Source organism: Odocoileus virginianus, chromosome 27, assembly GCF_023699985.2.
Source record: "Odocoileus virginianus isolate 20LAN1187 ecotype Illinois chromosome 27, Ovbor_1.2, whole genome shotgun sequence".
NCBI lineage: Eukaryota > Metazoa > Chordata > Mammalia > Artiodactyla > Cervidae > Odocoileus > Odocoileus virginianus.
Genome location: NC_069700.1, coordinates 21,693,914 through 21,714,565, shown reverse-complemented (window position 1 = coordinate 21,714,565; position 20,652 = coordinate 21,693,914). Strand labels below are relative to the sequence as shown.

General features: G+C 37.0%; 1 protein-coding gene and 1 non-coding gene across 2 annotated transcripts; both read right to left on the bottom strand.

The window, feature by feature from the left end:
- Positions 1 to 887: 887 nt before the first annotated feature.
- Positions 888 to 16,168, bottom strand: CRISP1 (cysteine rich secretory protein 1). Its single transcript, XM_020894211.2, has 7 exons — positions 16,103 to 16,168; positions 11,036 to 11,164; positions 6,095 to 6,185; positions 4,409 to 4,557; positions 2,494 to 2,585; positions 2,225 to 2,313; positions 888 to 1,015 (listed from the first exon to the last, which is right to left on the bottom strand). Exons 1-7 carry the CDS (start codon positions 16,166 to 16,168, stop codon positions 888 to 890), a joined length of 744 nt encoding a protein of 247 aa, XP_020749870.2.
- TRNAC-ACA (transfer RNA cysteine (anticodon ACA)) lies at positions 4,823 to 4,895 on the bottom strand. The gene has a single exon. It is a non-coding gene; the product is annotated as a tRNA-Cys (tRNA).
- Positions 16,169 to 20,652: the final 4,484 nt, after the last annotated feature.

The following is a 20,652-nucleotide window of genomic DNA, read 5'->3' as shown; positions in this document are numbered from 1 at the left end:
TACCTGAAAAATATACGAAACAAAATACCACATATTATGCTCTCTGTGTAGCCATACACTTCACTAGGTTTCTTTAATATTCCAGTTCAGTTGGAAATAAGGGAGGGAATATCCTCTATGTATGGATTACCCCTTGTATGTAATCCATGCTGAATATTTATTTTGTTAAATTAAGCACTCACACAGTTTTCTTGCCCTGCTTTACAAATGTGTATAGATTTGGCAGTGAAACAGTGAGACCTTCAAACCACTTCCCATTAACCAATATTTACCTTTCAAGTAATGAGACTGGGTTCTTTGCTTTGTGGATTATTTTAATGGTTGATTTAAGGTAGAAGTGAAGTTAAGAAGAGATGAATTATTAGTGTGTGTTAATTGTGCAGGGAACTCAAATACCAGGGAAGTTGGAGACCTGGGAAAGCAGGAGAAGGAATTAAACAGGGAAAGACCCTCCTTTAGCACAGTCTACTGAATCAGTTATCCGATCCATTGAATCGTGTCAACCTGAGAACTAGACATCACATGATTTAAACATGAGGCAGGGGTTGACCTCTTTCATATTTAAATCATACCTCATTCCATATTTCATAGTTCTATCACATTTCATCAATCATATTTCACTCCAGTTTTAAGAAAGTTTAAGACAATGTTGCTTCACAATGTATCAGAATAGGAATGAAGGGCATTGTTGTAAATATACTGATGCCCATATATGATCCATGGGATTGCAGAGAGTCAGACACGACTGAGTGACTAACACTTATGTATGATTAGTGAAAATTAGTACCTCAGGTGTAATTAAAATGAATTGAAATGCATCAGAAGCTGTTGGAGCAAAGGAAGGTCAAAGATGATCTAACAGCACATTACAGCTGCAAATAAAATGGCTATTTTATCTCAGTTTGACACATACAGCTAGCTTTGCAGAGTCGTTGAACTGACAGGTGTTTGCAGCCAAGACGTTGAGTTTGTGTATTACAGTTATTGTATTCATCGTAGTAGATGCAGGGGTTCGCTGAAAGGAAAAAGCAAGGTTACACCATATTGACTCAGAAACTCATCTCTCATCTTCTCGTGCATTTATAGGTGAGTAAAGGGCTTAAGAGATGTATATCCTCTGTTATAGAGTCAATAATATTAAGTAATACTTTTTTTCTTTTCTACTCTCATTTTACTTCCTACAGCATTTTTCATTCCATTCTAGACATTGCTTTTGTCTCTTGGATAAAAAATAAAACCTACCCCATTACCTGTAGCAAAGATAATTAGTAGATATTTTATCTTTCTCCAGCTACATTTATTTTCAAAACTGAGTTACTGACAGTCACAGGAAGAAGAAGAAGGAAAAAAAGGAGGAGAAGAGAGACAGAGAAATTGATAAAGGAAAAGAGATTGCATTTTTCCTTGCTTTGAAAGTAAATGGAATGGACTGGTCAGGTGAAGGAAAATGAACCTTTTAGTCTTCCAAATCTGCAGATAAAGGATTTTTTTTTGGTGGTGGGGGAGGTCTATTATTTCTCCATAAACTTACTGAAAATTAAGTTATAAACATATCCCCATGGACTAGTAAATTATGCCTGAAGAAAACTCCAGAAAAAGACACTTTTGTTACCTAAGGAAATGAACATGGAATTGGAACCCACTTAGTTAATACTACATTTTAGCTAAGATTTACTTAAGAAATAAAATGATATACAGTAAATAGACCGCTCACGTCTTCCAATGTGTCCGTGGAAACTTAAAAGCATAAGGATTACTCAGTAAAAAATTACCACCTTCTCTGATAAGTGGACAGACAGGTAGAGGGGTTGTGGCTAAAGGGCAGCCTGAGAGCCCTGGGAACCTGAAAGCAAGGTGTCTAACTTCAGGGCTGCGATAACAGAGCCAAGGAACTTTTTATACAAGAGCAGAGAAAAAGTTATCTTAGAGTAACCTCTTATCCAAGATGCCCTTATTATAGAGTGAGAACTTTAAATTTTAGGGTGGAAGGTTGAGTTCAGACCTGAATGTTCTAATTTCCAATCCAATAGATTTAATCATTGGTCTCCTGAGTCACTTTGGGAGTGGGGGAAAGGAAACCAGATAATGTTAATTATTTGCTTTGGGATGATTGAGGAAAAAGTAATATTATAGAAAATTGTAATATTATTAAATGCTTGATTTTCATGATCCATGGCTCCCAGATCAACAATCAATATTAAGCACACTGAGATGTAAAACTTACTACATAGTTTGTCTTCACAGTTATTTGGACAGTCTCCACATGGACTTCCCTTGTTATAAGGTACATTCTTCTTTTCAGGATCATTTCCCCTTAAAAAAGAACAAAGGAAAAAGTGGTCTAATAAAATTCCTGTTTGAAAACTGCAAGTAAAATTTTACTCTTGAAAATCAGTTAAAATAATTTAAAACAAATGATTTTTGAGAAACTAGATGATGTAAGGGAAATGTATTTCTAAAAGTTATGTGAAACTAAAACTGTATAATACATACTCATGACAATAGTGACAAATGTAGAGGTAGTGAATTCCTTTATGACATGATGACACGCCACAGCCAATAAGATAAGAAGTGGCCCAAACAACCTGTAAAGGTAAGATTATTATATTAGTAATTTGGTAGTTTGCTAAATGATTACAATATGAATATTGTTATCCATGATTGAAAATAAACACACATGCTTTTAGGATGCTTTGAGCATCATGGCTTGTTAGGAGGTCATAGGAACTGATTCCCATGTGTCTAGATATCGTGCATACCTATGCATACTTGGGTGCCATCACTGACCCTGACTTATGTTCTTCTTATCAAATCTGTATGGAAAATATAGTAACATGATGAAGACTGTTTGGTGAATGCATAAAAATTAGAACATGGCAGCAACCTTGCTTAATCATCAAAAAAGTGGCATGGTGGAGAACAGTGAGTTGGCCCTTGAGAAGAAATGAGTCAGGTTCAAAATCCATCTCTGCTACTTCCTGGTGGGATGCTATTTACCGGCTTGTTTTATGTCTTGAAATCTCATTTTATTATTTGTAAAATGAAATATAATAATACTAGCTTCTACATCATAGGTATATGATGGGGATTGAATAAAAAACTTTCAAGTGTTTTGAAGAAGAAATATTAAATTACTGTTTCAGAGTAATAGAGCTCATGTTCTTTTGATGGAAATAGTGGGTCTAGTCTACTTTTACCTAAAAGAAAAGGAAAGCAGGAATTGTTGTCTCACATTGTCATATTTTTAGCTCTCTGAGTAATAATTTTTTTATCCTCTGATAGCATAAATTACAAATAAATGGTCTAATGCTGTACTACTCTAGGATTCCTGGCACATACCACTTGTGTCAAATGATATCGATCTTAAAATAAGAATGTTATTGGGATATCCCTGGTGGTGCAGTGGTTAAGACTGCACATCCACAGCTCGGGGTGTGGGTTTGATCCCTTGTTGGGGAATTAAGATCCCCCATGCCACATGGCCAGGTAAATAATAGTAATAATAATAAGGAAGAAGAATTCTACTTGCTAGTCTTTATTTAGAAATGTCTGCTTTGCTTTAGAATAAGTGATTAAGGGAGGGGGGGTCGGGATGGGAAATACATGTAAATCCATGGCTGATTCATGTCAATGTATGGCAGAAACCTCTACAATATTGTAAAGTAATTAGCTTCCAACTAATAAAAATAAATGGAAAAAAGAAAAAATTAAAAAAAAGAATAAGTGATTAAGTCTATGTTTCTTAAATGTGCTATCTTTGTAAGCTTTTGACATTAATCTTAAGTAGGTTTTATTGTGAGTAGATTTTATTACAAATTTTGTGTCACAGCTGAGTCTTCTGCTTGGAGGATAACACTGTTTTATCATTTGTATTTCTTGCATATTAAATATTTAAATCTATCCATTCTGGATGAATTTTGTTAATTTACATCTTGCTGGAAAATAAATCACCTGATTTAGATATTCAAAGTCATTTTTGTAGAATTGATGTATTATCTACACTGAAGCCCAGTGGTATTTTAAAAATGTGAATCAGGTTAAATCATCCTTCTGTTTAATGACTTCTACTACATTCAAAATACAAGGTAACATTTATAATAGTTAATATGGCTCCAATGATAAGGCCCTTCCGTGTTCATCTCCTTCAGCTCTTGAAGGTATCATGGTTCAGCCTCCTTCTCCAACCCCTTCTTTAGTTTTTTCTAAACTAAAGAAGTCCTTGAACATACCCAGATCCCAGATAATGGTTTCCAAGTATTATTTCCCACTAGAAGTTAAGAAGTATCTTTGAGGACTGTAAATTTGCAAAAAGTGGGTAGAATGATTTCCCATGGTTCTTATTTGCCTATTTTCCACACACCCTTAGAGTCACTTAATTAATAGGTATATTGGCCAGTGCACAGTTTACCTGAGTATAATGCTCAGTTGTCATGTCATCATCTGTCAATGTCCACTCCCCATACTGGAAATATTTAGACTCATTGTACCAGATCCTGATCACATTTGACCATGAGATAGGATAAGTTGTCAGATGCATATTTTCTCCACAAAAAGTATCTAAGAGGAGGAGAAAGGACTAGGTTATACTTTATGAAGCTTAGAAACATTTTACAAGGATACTTTCCTCACTTTTATTTTAGAAATGTTTCATTGGTCATCCAACCAATGTTTGATAAAGTGAAAGGGAAAGGGAAAGTGAAGTCACTTAGTCGTGTCCGACTCTTTGTGACCCCATGGACTGTAGCCCACCAGGCTCTTCTGTCCATGGAATTTTCCAGGCAAGAATACTGGAGTGGGTTGCCATTTCCTTCTCCAGGGGATCTTCCCAAGCCAGGGATCGAACCCAGGTCTCCTGCGTTGTAGGCAGACGCTTTTACCATCTGAGCCACCAGAGAAATCTACTAATGTTTGATAAGAGGAGGCCAACTCAGCTGTATTTGGCTAACAATTTTCTTTCTCATAGATGAATAAACGTGCAGTGCTCAGGTTTGCTGAAAACTTGACGGTAGGAAATGATCTGCAAGCTTGGAAGTCAGATCAACCAACATTTTAGTTTCTGCCACGTCCAAGCTGATGGAGAAAGATGAAACCAATCAGAACAATCTATGAGTTGTAACCAAGTCCATGCCTTGAAAGCAACCACACGAAGTATTCATCATGCAAAGACCTTGAAATAAACATTTGCTCATTTGGCCATCCATTCACTTGTGATGTGGGCTCTCAATCAAATGTGACATTTGGTAGTAAACTGCCTTTCTCCGGGGCAGGGAAGATTCATATTGCCAATTCACAGCTTAACAGCATTGAGTAAAGATGCCCCAAAATCTTTAAATACAGAGTGTTATTAATGTCTGCTCGTGTAGGAGACACTAATGGCTTTTCAGGAAATTAGCAGTGATCTACCTAATATATATGCCATGAGATGGGTTTATTTTTGATCATCTAAACTTGTTCTTATGGGCAGCTCCATAGAGTTGAATATGACTCACTTCTCAAATAAAGATAGCTCATTCCAAAGCTAAATATAGTCCCACGGTAATATTGTGAGTAGCTGAAATAACTATGGGCTTCCCAGGTGGCGCTAGTGGTAAATAATCTGCCAGTCAGTGCAGGAGATGTAAGAGATGGTGGGCTACATCCCTGGGTTGGGAAAATGCCCTGAAGGAGGGCATGGAGAGGAAACCACTCCAGTATTCCTGCCTGGAGAATCCCACGGACAGAGGACCTGGTGGGCTATAGTCCATAGGGTCACACAGAGTCGAACATGACTGAAGTGACTTAGCACGCATGCACAAAATAACTACATGGAGTGGGAACCTTCTAGCCATACAGCTTTCCATCTGTTATTATTGTATTCAACCATCCTATGATATTGAGAGCTTTGGACTCTTTTCTTTTGGTGATCAGAATAGGAATTTGAAAATTTGAATATCCAAATTTAAAAATGAGCAGCAATGAAACAGTACTATGAGTCACAATTCACTGCCATTTATGGGGTAAGTGTAAATACATGCTAGATGACTTAACTTACCCTTACCAGGTTACTGAACAATTCCGGAGGACTTTTGAGCAAAAAGGTGTGTTGTATACCTACTTGCAATTCGCCTCTTGAGTGCATTGCTTTGTACCAGTTCACAATCCTTTGACAACATTCTGGCATTTTGTGCGGCTTCTTCACTCCAGTTCTACAAGTGAAATACAGACACATGGCCTAATAACACATTTCTATGATAAGATTCTAGTTCATTCTTTCTAAAAATCCAAAGCTAGCAATATTCTCAATTGTGTAGGCTGGCAACTGAATTCTCTTAAGTATTTTAGTCGAAAGCACCTCTCTTAAATATTTTGGTTGGAAGAGGAAGACAAATCTTTCAGTCCATTGTTTTAACCCTTGAACTTAACAAGATCAAAACTTGATAATAATATTCAGATGTAGCTTCTTTTTCTGAAATATTAGCATTTAAGTAAATGCTTCCATTAAAACAGACAAGTTAGAAATCCATCCCATTATTTATTAATAGTTTTACCTTTGACACATTATTAAATCTCTCTGAATCACAGTTTTTTCATCTGTAAAATATGCCCCATGATTCATACACAATAGTTCAAAAATTTTAAGATTTTAATTTGGACAATCCATGTAATACAACTATGATATAATAAATCTTATGCTACATGCTCAATAAATAAATATTGCTGTGATTAAATCCATGGCTGATTCATGTCAATGTATGACAAAACCCACTACAATATTGTAAAGTAATTAGCCTCCAACTAATAAAAATAAATGAAAAAAAAAATAAAAGTAGAAAAAAAAAGAAACAAATATAGTGTCACATAGCTCCATCTAAATTGTGAATAATGATAGCAAATCATAGCTAACACACATGCAAGGATCTGTCACCAATCCTTTACGTGTATTCTCTCATCTTTACTCATAGCAGTTCTACAAGGGATCACTCATACTATCCCCATCTGCAAATCAGGAAACAGACACCGAGATGTTGCTTAACTTTTCAAGATAATACAGTCTATTAAGTGGCAGAAAGAAATTTGGAATCAAAGTCCTTCTGGCTCTGGAGCATGTGTCGATTGTGTTAAGTTGAAGCATTTTGTTCGGTTTTTCTCCAAATAAGATGAAAGGCAGAAAGTCTACATCCCTTGTTATGGGACGGTGACAAATGTTCTCCCGAACATTCTATCATTCTCACATTATGTACATCCACTTAAAAGATTGTCCCCAAATCTGCACAAAACACATTATTACTGAAAAAAATGTTGCAGCATTTCTTGTTTACTATGGGCTTTTATATAAATCATCCAGCTACTCTTGAAAAGAATTTTTCAACAATGCCTTAACTTGGATTTTCAATATTTTCCCTGCCATTGAAAAAGTTTATCTCATATGCATAGGCTGCCATCTGTGTTAGTTATATAGAATTATCTTGCAGGTTGATGAATTGATTAAATTGTGAGGTTAATCAAGCAACTCCTTAGGTTAGGGCCAAAGTAAAAATGTGTTTTTTTTTTTTGGGTTTGCTTGTTTCATGCAAGAAAAGATGTATTTCTAGAGTGAAGTAAGTCAAAAGAGAAAAACAAATATCATATATTAATGCATGTACATGAAATCCAGAAAAATGGTATACATGAACTTATTTGCAGAGCAGAAATAGAGACCCAGACATAGAAAACAAAGATGGATACCAAGGAATGGAATGAGTTGGGAGATTGGGACAGATATACACTATATATATGTATATAGATATATATAGATAGATACACACACTACTGTGTATAAATAAAATAGATAACTAATGGGAACTGACTGTAAAACAAAGAACTCTACCCAATGCTCTGTGGTGACCTAAATGGGAAGGAAATCCTAAAAAAGAGGATATGTATGTATCACTGATTCACGTTGTGGTACAGCAGAAACTAACACAGCATTGCAACTATACTCCAATTAAACAAAAGAAAGAAAAAAGAAAAAAAAAAAGCTAGCCCTTGAGGAAAGAAAAGGAAAAAAAAAGATGTAAGATATATTTCAATGATGGATATATCTAATTAAAAAAGTAGAGCTGACTTTAAACATCTCATCAGGGCATAATATCTCCTGGCAGTGGGATTAATATCACTGAACTCACAAATATAAAATCTTGCCTATTATGACCAGGTTACCAAGTGTTTAGAACTGGAACTTCTCTGGCTAATTTACTGCTGACTGTTCATTGTGCATACTAAGATGCACCGCCCATACCTAGATCACTTTCAGAACTGAAGCACCTATTTCCTCTAGAGCTGAGAGTCTTGCCCACAGAAAGCTCTACTGTCCTTTTTAACAAATGTTGTCCTTATTCATGAGCATACTTACTTCCCAAGAGCAGCACACAATCAAACAGCACAAGCACATAGCTATAGTAACTATAAAGGCCACGCAACCTCTTTCCAACTCAGGACAAGGTCTATGGAGCCGTCCTAGTTGTACTGTTTCCCATGGGATTAGTGGAGGCTTCTGTTGTGCCTATCACAACCCAGCTTCTTTGTACACTCTATGCTGCTTCTTTATCCACATCCACAGATCTCTGGAAATTGTTCCCCAATAAACATCATACATGCTAATCTCCATCTCAGGGTCTGTTTATCTTATTGTGTAAAGCACCTGAAACCTTAATCACAAATAGTCTGTGGTTCAGACTTCTTTGAGGAAGCTCTTTGGGATATTACCTCTGAGTAATGTTGGTAAGATACAAATTTTTTTATCATACATCATAAGTTAAATTAAAAGTAAGTATGTATGGTTATTGCAGCAAAATTACAAGTTCTGGCTTTAGCAAATGGTTTTGTTTAAATAAAACTCCAACTTTATGTGCAGAAACTTTCATTTTTCTTTTCTGGAAAATCTTTGCCTGGCATTTGTGATCGGCTTTTCAGCTCTTCTATAATTCTATCAGTTCCTTTCTCTCCATGCCCTATGCGTTATTTATGGAAAAACTCAACTCCCATATTGTCTTTTAAAATGTTACTCAATTTTACTGGAGCACTTAATTTATCATATTATTGATCTCTCATATGTTTGCATCTTAGTACTTAAATATATTAATTTTATATATTCTATATATTCAATGCTGTGCTGTGCTTAGTCACTCAGTTATGTCAGACTCCTTGCAATCCCATGGACTGTAGCCTGCCAGGCACCTCTGTCCATGGGGATCCCCCAGGCAAGAATACTGGAGTGGGTTGCCATGCCCTCCACCAGGGGATCTTCCCAACGCATGGATTGGACCCAGGTCTCCCACATTGCAAGCAGATTCTTTACTATCTTAGCCACCAGGGAAGCCCAAGAATATTGGAGTGGGTAGCCTATCACTTCTCCAGGGGATCTTCTTGACCCAGGAGTTGAACTGGGGTCTCCTGCATTGCAGGCAGATTTTTTACCAGCTGAGCTACTAGGGAAGCCCATATATTCAATACTATGTTCTAATATTTCCTCTGTATTTACCTCAAATACACAATAATAAAGTCGCTGAAATCAGAGTCTATATTTTCTGTTCACTCTATAACTTCTTCTCTACCTCCTAGTTACAGTTATTTGCTCATCTGGAAACTGAGGATTTTGAACCCTGTTTGGCCTAAGGAAGGTAAAGTGTAAAGAGCTGGTCCCTGGAGCTGGGCATTCATATTGAATCTGTTTTTATCCAGTACTTAAGACTTTAGATGAGATACCTAATTTCTCTGATGTTCAGATTTACCATCTGTAAAACAGAGATGATGGTATCATTTACATCACAAGATGATTGAGAGAATTAAATGAAATAATGCAATAAGGTTCTAGAAGAATGCCTTTCAAACTGTAGTAAGTATAATATGCTGTCAGTTACAATACTCACAATGCAAAAATGCCTATGCTAGCTTCTGGCTCTTATTATTTTGGGTTCTAAGATGACCAAGAGATATATTTCAAGATCAATTTTTCCATTTACTCTTTTCCTCCCTTTTTTGTCATTTGCCTAAGAAAACTGTACCCTAGAATCAGTTCCCAGAGCTTGCATTATTTCTAACCCTTGTTATTCTAGACTAGTCTGGGGATAAACAACCAAGTTTAGGATCCCCCAAACCTGAGTGATACTTCTGGGATATAATATAGGTGAGGCTAGTCACCTAATACACCTGAACAGTTCCTATATTTGTTTGTTTGGTAGCACTTTTTTGCTCACACCACAGGTTTACAGAGGAAAGACAATTTCTCTTTTCTTGTATGCTAAGTCACTTTAGTCTTGTCTGACTCTTTGTGACCCTTTGGCCTTAGCCCGCCAGGCTTCTCTCTCCATTGTATTTTCCAGGCAAGAATATTGGAGTGGGTTGCCATTTCCTACTCCAGGAGATCTTTTCAACCCAGGGATCGAACTCAGGTCTCTTAAGCCTCTTGCACTGGCAGGAGAATTCTTTACCACTAGTGTTTGAAACAGGGAAATGGATTTGCCAATATTTGCTCATCTAGCTGCACCACCAGGTTAGAACATGGACATCTTGATTCTCAGAGCATCTTAGCCTCTGGGCTACTGCTCAATGAAGACAGCTGTGAAATGCCTCTCCAAATGCATTGTTAAAGCACCTGTAGCATCTGCCATACTGATGATGCTGACTGGCAGCATCAGCATTATCTGGGAGCTTGGAATGGTATCCATCTCATCCCTCCTGAATCAGACCTCAAAGAGTGGGGCCCAGGGTGCTGTGCTTCATCAAATTCTTCAGCTGACTCAAGAATACTAGAGTTTGAGAAACACTGTCCTAGGGTCCATTAAGAATAAAATTACACTTCCTGTGATGGAATTGTGGCTCTGTCATTTACTAACTCTATGAGTTTGGGCAAGCTACTTACCTCCTCTGACCCTCTGTTTCTTCTTCTGCTGCATTATAGGTTTATTTGTGAAGACCAGACTTTTGGTATATGGAAACCAAATAGAACTTAATAAAATCTCAGTAAACACCATTACTATTATTGGCATCATCATGGTTGCTGTTTAATTAATCTTACCATTTTCAGCATGTTGCTGGCTGGTGGAGACACTCCTCTCCTGAGGGTGTTATGTACAGTAACAATTTCTTCTTGGACAGCTGCCAGTTCCGTAAGGAGTGTGTCATATGGAACTTTGGCTGGTCTTGTCTGTGACCAGAAAATTACTAATTAGTCTTGCTTATTTTAAGTGGAATTTGTAACATATAGTATGTTACTTGTAGACTTCGTGAAATAAATTTATAGTTTATGTTGAATAAACAATGTTCTACAGCACTTTTCGCTCTAAGACATCTCAGTATGCTAGTTTCCATTGCTCCAGTATTAGTTTTGAGGACTTTTGAATATCAATCTGACATTACACAAGTCTACAGAACAGTGCACTATGATAGGATTGTTTTTCAGATTTATAATTGGTATTTTGGACCATACTGAGGCATTTTTATTGGGCAATACGAAGCATAGTGGAAAGTGTTTTGATACTACTATACCTTTTACTGACTGACTTCCCTTCCTTGGTGCATTCTCCACCCCACCTCCTGCCAGTGTTCTCTTTGCATCCCAAATAAACCACTCACACTTGAATATTGTTTAAAGGTATGTGTCTGGGAGAATCCAAATATTCATCACTGAGTACAAAACCTTCAGGATCTTCAACCCAGATTGTGCATCTTTCTCTGATTCTTATGAGAAAACACTGATATTTGTATCAGCATATGTACATACAATATAGAATTCAAATCAACTACAAACTAAAATATGTCAGTATTCTTTTCATTTGTTTGCCTTTTATCCTGTAGCTTACTAAGAATAACAATTCATGGCTTTAATATTTTAGGTTAGCATTAATTTGTGTAAAGAACATCTTCTTTTATGTGTGTGTGTGTGATTCACATGTATTTTATACTATTTTTTTTTTAAGTGACAGACTTACGTGGCATAATTTGAGTAGTATCTATGTATGTCTCAACTACAGCAGGACTACCAACAGTTTCTGAATGGGTAGAATTCAGTCATACTTTGCTCAAATATAGTAGTTCTTGTCATCTATTTTGTTTAAAAATTTAAGGATACTGGGAGAAGACAAAACTATAAAATCATTACACTTCTCTAGAAACTGTCCCCTGTGGATGTCATTTCTTCAAAAACACACCCATAAGGTGCTATTTTCCTATCATACTGCAAGTAGCCTGGACTAGATTAGAGGGATCAAACTGCCAATATCTGTTGGATGATAGATTAAGCAAGAGAATTCTAGAAAAGCATTTACTTCTGCTTCATTGACTACCCTAAAGCCTTTGACTGTGTGGATTATGACAAACTGTGGAAAATTCTTAAAGATATGGGAATACCAGACCACCCTACCTGCCTTCTGAGAAACCTGTATGCAAGTCAAGAATCAATATTAGAACCAGACATGGAACAATGAACTGGTTCCAAGTTGGGAAAGGAGGACGTCAAGGTTGTATATTGTCACCCTGCTTATTTAACTTATATGCAGAGTACATCATGCAAAATGTCAAGCTGGATAAAGCACAAGCTGGAATCAAGATTGCTGGGGAAAATATCAGTAACCTCAGATATGCAGATGACACCACCCTTATGGCAGAAAGCACAGAGGAACTAAAGAGCCTTGTGAGGAAGGTGAAAGAAGAGAGTGAAAAAGTTGGCTTAAAACTCAACATTCAAAAAACTAAGATCATGGGATTGATGCTTTTGAACTGTGGTGTTGGAGAAGACTCTTGAAAGTCTGTTGGACAGCAAGGAGATCAAACTAGTCAGACCTAAAGGAAACCAGTCTTGAATATTCATTGTGAGAGAGTAAGGCAGGAAGGCTCAGTTCAGTTCAGTTCAGTTGTTCAGTCATGTCCAACTCTTTGTGACCCCATGGACTGCAGCACACCAGGCTTCCCTGTCCCTCACCAACTCCTGGAACTTACTCAAACTCATGTCCATTGAGTTGGTGATGCCATCCAACCATCTCATCCTCTATCATCCCTTTCTCCTCCCGCCTTCAATCTTTCCCAGCATCAGTGTCTTTTTTAGTGAGTCAGTTCTTCGCATCAGGTGGCTAACATATTGGAGTTTCAGCTTCAGTATCCTTCCAATGAATACTCAGGATTGATCTCCTTTAGGATGGACTGGTTGGATCTCTTTGCAGTCCAAGGGATTCTCAAGGTCTTCTCTAACAGCACAGTTCAAAAGCATCAATTCTTCCGCCCTCAGCTTTCTTCATGGTACAACTCTCACATCCATACAGACTATTGGAAAAACCATAACTTTGACTAGATGGACCTTTGTTGGTGAAGTAATGTCTCTGCTTTTTGATATGCTGTCTAGGTTGGTCATAGCTTTTATTTTAAGGAGCTAGCATCTTTTAATTTCATGGCTGCAGTCACCATCTGCAGTGATTTTGGAGCCCCCCAAAATAAAGCCTGTCACTGTTTCCATTGCTTCCCCATCTATTTCCCATTAAGCGATGGGACTCGATGCCACAGGACTGATTTCATTTAGGATAGACCGGTTGGATCTCCAAGGCTAGGGGTCTCCAAGCGGAGGAAATAGGCTGCAAGCGTCAGATGTTTTTTATCTCTCTCTTAAGTGGCAGGAGGAAACAAATTACAAGTGTCAGATTTATTCCCCTTCTCTATACAAAATTAAAAGGAGGTTTCTCTTAAAATTCTCTGATCCTGTGACGGCACCTGGTTCCACCTGAACATAACTTTTCTCAAATTTTGAGCTGATCAATGCATTTTTCTTATGGCAATGTTTTTCTTACACTATGTTAATGAACTACGTGTTTACCCTAGACTCTGTCTTCAAGTCAATTCCACCTAAGACTCAGAACCGACTTGACAAACCAGTATGTTTTACTCATACAATTGTTCTCCTAATCTATGTTAATGAAACCATATATTTGCTTGGAAACTTGCCTTTCTTCAAGAATCATGCCAATCGTCTTATGGCCCCGGAGTGACTCACCTTGTGCCGATATTATCTCAAAATGCATGTTGTGGGTGAGGGGCCTGGTGCCACTCTGAGTTTTGAGACATTTCCTTTCTCTAATTAGCAGCCTGCTGGTAGCTATATAACATCTGGCTAAAGACTAGCGGGGGGGCACTCTTTCTGCCCCCTTCTGATGTCTATGTCAGAAGGTTTCTCTATCTCTTTTTTACTTTAATAAAACTGATTACACAAAAGCTTTGAGTGATCAAGACTTGTCACTGGCCCTGGATCGAATTCTTCTCCCCTCCGGAGGCCAAGAATCCCTGTGTCTTTCACAGCTCAGCAACAACCTTTCAATTGGAAGGACTGAAGCTGAAGCTCCAATATTTTGGGCACCTGATGAGAACTGACTCGTTCAAAAAGACCCTGAGGCTGGGAAAGATTGAAGGCAGAAGGAGAAGGGGATGACAGAGGATAAGATGGTCGGATGGCATCATTGACTTGATGGGTATGAGTTTGAGCAAGCTCCTGGAGTTGGTGATGGACACGGAAGCTGGGCAGGATGCAGCACATGGGGTCACAAAGAGTTGGACATGACTGAGTGACTGAACTGAACTGACCTGCGAACCCACAAGAATTTCCTTAAGTTCCATATGATAACTCTCCCTGCTCCTCTTAAAATATGCTGCTTCAGTGAAATTCATGTCATTTAGCTCTAGCTATCTCACCTCTGAACATTTACTCTCCTATAGTGACTTTCCTGTGAATTCCTCTCATTGATAGAAATTGGGTCTCCTGAAACAATTCATCTTGTCTACCCCAAATTCTGCAGTCAAAAGGAGTGACATCAGTCACTTTAACTTAGTCTCTTAAACTTCTCTTCTGAGGCTTTTTAGTTTTCTACCATAAAGGTTGCAGCCTGTATCTGATGATCACTTCAAAATGCAATATTTTTAACTTACCAGAGGATTGTTGGATATCAGGCAAGAGCTCCATCTGGTTTCTCGTGGAGAAAGAAGTGTAAATGATAAGATCCACACCAGCACCCCAGTAATCTATTGTATGTGGATTTTCTTTCATTTATTGAATTAAGCAGCTTTCACTTTTTTCTACTATTGACTTCTATCTAGCATGTGAAAATATAAAAACCACTCAACTTCTATACCAAACCTGTTAACCAGTTCATCATAAAAAATATTTTCAGTACATTGCAATGTAATATTTTCCTTATATCCTTGAGATTTTTCACAGGTACGTATTATTGGATGATTTGTAAAATACTCGGAATTTATTTCTTCCTATATACCATTAAATGTTTCATTTCTGTTCTGTGAATGTTGAAACTCTTGCTTTTAATAAGTAGTGCAATTTAAGCATCACATATTGGCTCCATTGCTAACAGTTCCTCACATTTCTCTCCTTGCTGTTGGCATATTTTCTTTTTTATTTTTGGTTGTGATGCAAGGCTTGTGGGATCTTAATTTCCAGACCAGGGGTAGAACCAAAGCCCCCTGCAGTGGAAATGTGGACTCCAAACCACTGGACTTTGAGGGTAGTCCTGGGACTTTTCATTTTATATTTAATTTGGATGTATTCAATTCTTGTTATAGTCATAAATCAGAAAGTTCAGTTGGGATGTTGATAAAATACCTTTTCTGGATAAAAACTAAAAAACAATATTTTTCCCATTTTGTCATGGAAAATGCATGGATCAGTTGTAAAGAAGTAATTCCCACCCTACATTTTTAGTTTTTTTGAATTATTCAGAGAAGTTTAATGATGTAGGCATGGGCTTGTGAAATCAAACTGCTTAGATTTACCTTCAGGCTCTTTCACTTCCAAGTTATCTGACCTTGGACACATGACTTAACCTCTTCTCTTTGATTTCTTTCTCTGTAATATGAGATTAAGAATAGTACTTGCCTAATAGAGCTATGGTGAGAACTAGGTGAATACTGGGCATGCTCCTGTGTGTACTCAGCTGCTATAGTCGTGTCTGACTCTTTGCGACCCCATGGACTTTAGCTGGCCTACTGGGCGTAGCATCCTCACAATAGTGCCTGCGACAAAATAAGTTCTAGCACAGAGTTAGCTCTTATCCTCCTCTCAAAAGTAATCATAAAATATACAACCCTCACATACTTTTATAATCAAAACAGGCAGGCAGCCAGCAGCAACGGCCAGAAACAAGAAGCATTTCATTGTCATCCCTGTAAGAAAAGTAACATAATTTTAGACTATTGCTGACTTGTGGGGATAATGTTTTGTCATAAGTCTTTTTGGGAAACACTTTTACATGCATCTGCACTTTTTATTTTTTGGCAAAAAGAGACCTGCAGGATCAGAACAAGGTTTTAATATGGTAGTCATTGGTACCAAGAGAGGAAGAGAGAACTATGATTGGGAGAATAACAGAAGTTAATGTTAATCCCTGGAGTCTCTGAATATGTTGCATTGTGTGACAAAAGAGAATTAAGGTAGCAGATAAAGTTCAAATTGCTTATCAGTTGACTTTAGAGTTGGGATAGTGTCCTGGCTTATTCATGTGAATTCAATGTAATCACGAGACTATCTGCTAATTCCCTTCAGTTGTGTCCAGCTCTGTGATCCTATGGACTATAGGCAGTAGGCTCCTCTGTCCATAGGATTCTCCAGGCAACAGTATTGGAGTGAGTTGCCATGCTTTCCTCCAGGGATCTTCCCGACTCAGGATTGAACCCAGGTCTCTTACGTCCTCCTGCATTAGCAGGTGGGTTCTTCACCACCAGTGCCACCTGGGAAGCGTATGTGAAAGAGAGAGGCAGCGTCAGTGATGGACAATGAGGAAGGCTCTGTTGGCTACAACTGACTTTGAAGACAGAGGCGAGGATTATGAGCCAAAGAGTATAGACAGCCTGTTGAAAGTAGGCAGAGGCAAGAAATGAATTCTCCCCTGAATTCTACTTGCTGAATCTTGATTTTAGCTCAATGAGACCCATTTGGACTCCTGGCCTCCAGACTATACAAATAGTAAATGTGTATGTTTTAAGATTCTGAGCTTATAGGAATTTGTTACAGTAGCAACAGGAAACTAATATAAATACAGAAAGATTAGATTTGAATTTTCTATTGCCTGTAGCATACTTTGGCCACCTGATGTGAAGAGCTGACTCATTGGAAAAGACCCTGATGCTGGGAAAGATTGAGGGCAGGAGGAGAAGGGGACGACAGAGGATGAGATGGCTGGATGGCATCACTGACTCAATGGACATGGGTTTGGGTGGACTCCGGGAGTTGGTGATGAACAAGGAGGCCTGGAGTGCTGCAGTTCATTTGGTCACAAAGAGTCAGACATGACTGAGCAACTGAACTGAACTGAACTGATAGCAAGAGGGTGTGATGTTGGTGCAAATGATTTACATACATGATTTAGAGATATTCTGTAAATCTGTCAAGAATGGTTGTCATTGTGAGTGGAGCAAATCAGAGTGAACATACTCTCTATTTTATTTCTGCCTGATAGAGGTTGCTGATGCTCGCATATTAATAAATATAGGTTATTAAATTTGATTGATACCTTCTTTTTACAGTCTGCCAAGTTTAGTTCTGAATCAATCCTGCTGAGTGGGAAGCAGAAGGGGCTAACTGGTTCTCATTTTAAAGAAGACTTTCAAAGAGCAGGTTGGATGATTTGCGCAGATTAATACACACAATGCAGTTTGCCATTGCTGTTAAACTTCCCCTACACGCTGCCAAACATGTTTGTAAGAGAGAAATTTGTAAATCAATTCTTCCAGGGAATATACACACATAAGCAATCTGTCCTTCACTGCATTTTTTTCATATCTTTCTTTCCCTTCCTCTGTTTCTGCCTCCAAAATGTTACAAACCCTCAAACCCTAAAATACACAGTAACACAGATGAAATATATAACTTATTCTGTTACCCAATTCTCAACAATCCAATAAAGCAAATATTTTTTTTTCCAAGTTAACTGAAGAAAAAAATAGAATAAAAATCTTCTGAACTATAGTAGGCTGATATATACACACAAATTAGCATTTATATCCCTTACATTATATCTCTACATCTTTTTCTAAGGAAAAATTTTGGGGGGTGATGTGAATGCTCATTATCTTAATTGTTATGATAATTTTGCAGATATATACTAGCATGTACCTCAAAAAGCTATCATAAATAGTTTAAGAAATACCAAAAAAATTATTTCACACCAATCAAAGAACTGGAATTGATAATTCAGATTTTGTCTTTCAAGTCTTTTTTCTTATGTATAAACTCAATATTCAGATTTATCCATATTATCCACAATACATACAAAAATTGTATCCTGTTTTCCCCAGAATTTCAATTATTACATATTCCTTATAATCTTTGTTTTGATGATGTGAATAACATGTAATTAGCTTAAGATTTTGACTAAGTCTGATTTTAAGCTTTAATATTTTTCTCTATAAGTACTGTTATGTTATTATAAATATTTTAAAACAAATATCCTGCCATTTTTAGGATTTTTTCATAAATTATCACAGGATTTGAGCTTCAGAATTTGAAATTTATTGAAATCTTGCACTTTGTCCTTTTGACATGATACAAAACTAATATTAATCTAAGTAAACCTGATATATAATAAGTGCTCAATAAATATTTATTAAATAAATTATATTTTGAACAGTTCAAATAATTGCCTATTTCAGACACACACACATACATACATACAATCTGTTAATTAATACATGTGATATAATAAAAGTCATACTGATCCTGGAGTTAAAATACTAATGATTTGTCCTTGATTGTATTAGCTCTGACACCAATAAACCCACACATTTTCTGAAAATCAATTTCTTTTTGCTTAAAATGAAATCTAACATATTGGAGATATAGATGGCTTTCAAATTCATAGAAGTACAAAAGACAACCAACTCTTGAGAGTTAACTACTACTGTTATTTTTAGAATGCTGCAATTTGCTCAGTGGGCTTTATAATCCATACTTGAAAGCCATGCCATATTATACAAATGGGTTATAATTCTGATAGATAGCTTTTGAAGACATACAGTATCCCCTATATTATTGAAAATAGATAAATAGAACCTGAATATTTTATATACAGATATAGTATCTTCTGTCATAAGTAGGTGAAAAATCATTGTTTTATAATGACACATAAGGAATTTGATACAATTGATGATTTAATGCTAGACATTTTATCCTGTACAAGAACTGAAAACAACTTATAAAGAAGCTTATCATGACCTCTTGAGACTGTTTATGGGATAGTCAGTGTCATCTGGGATTATTGTTACCTTAACATGTTGGGTGCCTCCAGAGAACTTTGGTTGATGTTAAGGGCAACTAAGCTAAAGGGCCATGCAAATTTTTAGCCTAAGTTTTGGCTTGGGTCTATGAATAAGTAGAATGTGTGTATTCAACTTATAGCTCTTCAGAGATGAAGGGTACCAGGAAAATAGGAGGCTACCTTTACTTAAGGTTCAAATATTCATTTGGAGAAACAGTCAAAACAGAAAGATAAAGGTTAACACTTGGCCGTCAGTGGTATAGTAAACATTTGAGAAGGAGGATTGGATTCAGGTAATTATACATGTATCCTTCTTGGCCTGAAATTTTTAAATGTACTGATTTTGGGCTCTGGGGTAGCCCTTAGAGGTAGAGTCAGATGCTTGGGTTAAGTGACTGGAAAGCAACAGGCATCAGGCGGAGATTTTGTCAAGCAGTGATTCTGGCAAAATGATCAAAGTGCAGAAATAAATAGAACTGGAGAGCATGACTCAGGTTGAGCGGAGGTTGTAAGGGTAGAAAAAAATAAGTGGACCCAAGGTAAGAGACTCTGGGGACCCACTGAGACTTAGCCACTGGAGAATTAGTACAGGAAAAGTTTCAGGACCAGGGCCAAACCTCCAGAATGATCTAAATGATTCTCTACTGACTGGAGGTCTGAAAATCTATGTATAAACTAGGCCATTTTAACTATGAAATTCCATTTCCTGTGCTTAGGTAAAGGCAGTTTTTCTGAACAGAAGTATTACAGAAGCAGCTGACATATCACCTCACTAACTTTAGCTTCAGTCCCTACTCAACACAGTTATTTCATGAGCAATAGACAATTTTAAGCCCAAACTTTTAAACTCTCTTCTGATAATATTAGAAACTTGATACACTTTAAAAAGTTAATTTTCCCTACATTTCTGTTTCAGATTGTAGGTCTTTATTAACAAATAAATAGAATTTGGCTATTTGCAACTTAATTTGGTAGGAGGAAAGATCAAAAATGAAGGAAAGCACTAAGGAGAACCAAGTCCTGCCCTCTGGCGTGCCCTTGGGAGTTCATTCTCATATATGGATTAAATTGCTAGACCATGTCCTGCTCAGAAAGTACTTATAAGAACAGTCTTTCCTTCCTTTAATCAAAGAGTTCATAAGAATGAACTCTACCAAATTAGGTCAACAGTCCTTTTTATCTTCTTTACCTCAGTGAATTTGTGAATTTAAAAATAATAACCACCACCAAAAGTAATATACATATAATAGTTTCAGCACTCAAGAAAGTGCCTAATTCTTTTGAGTAACTCCCAAGAGTAAGAATCATTCTGATTTCCATAATTTAATCAACTTTATAACTTTACATAGACAAAATATATATTTTCAACATATAAACATTTTCACTTAATATT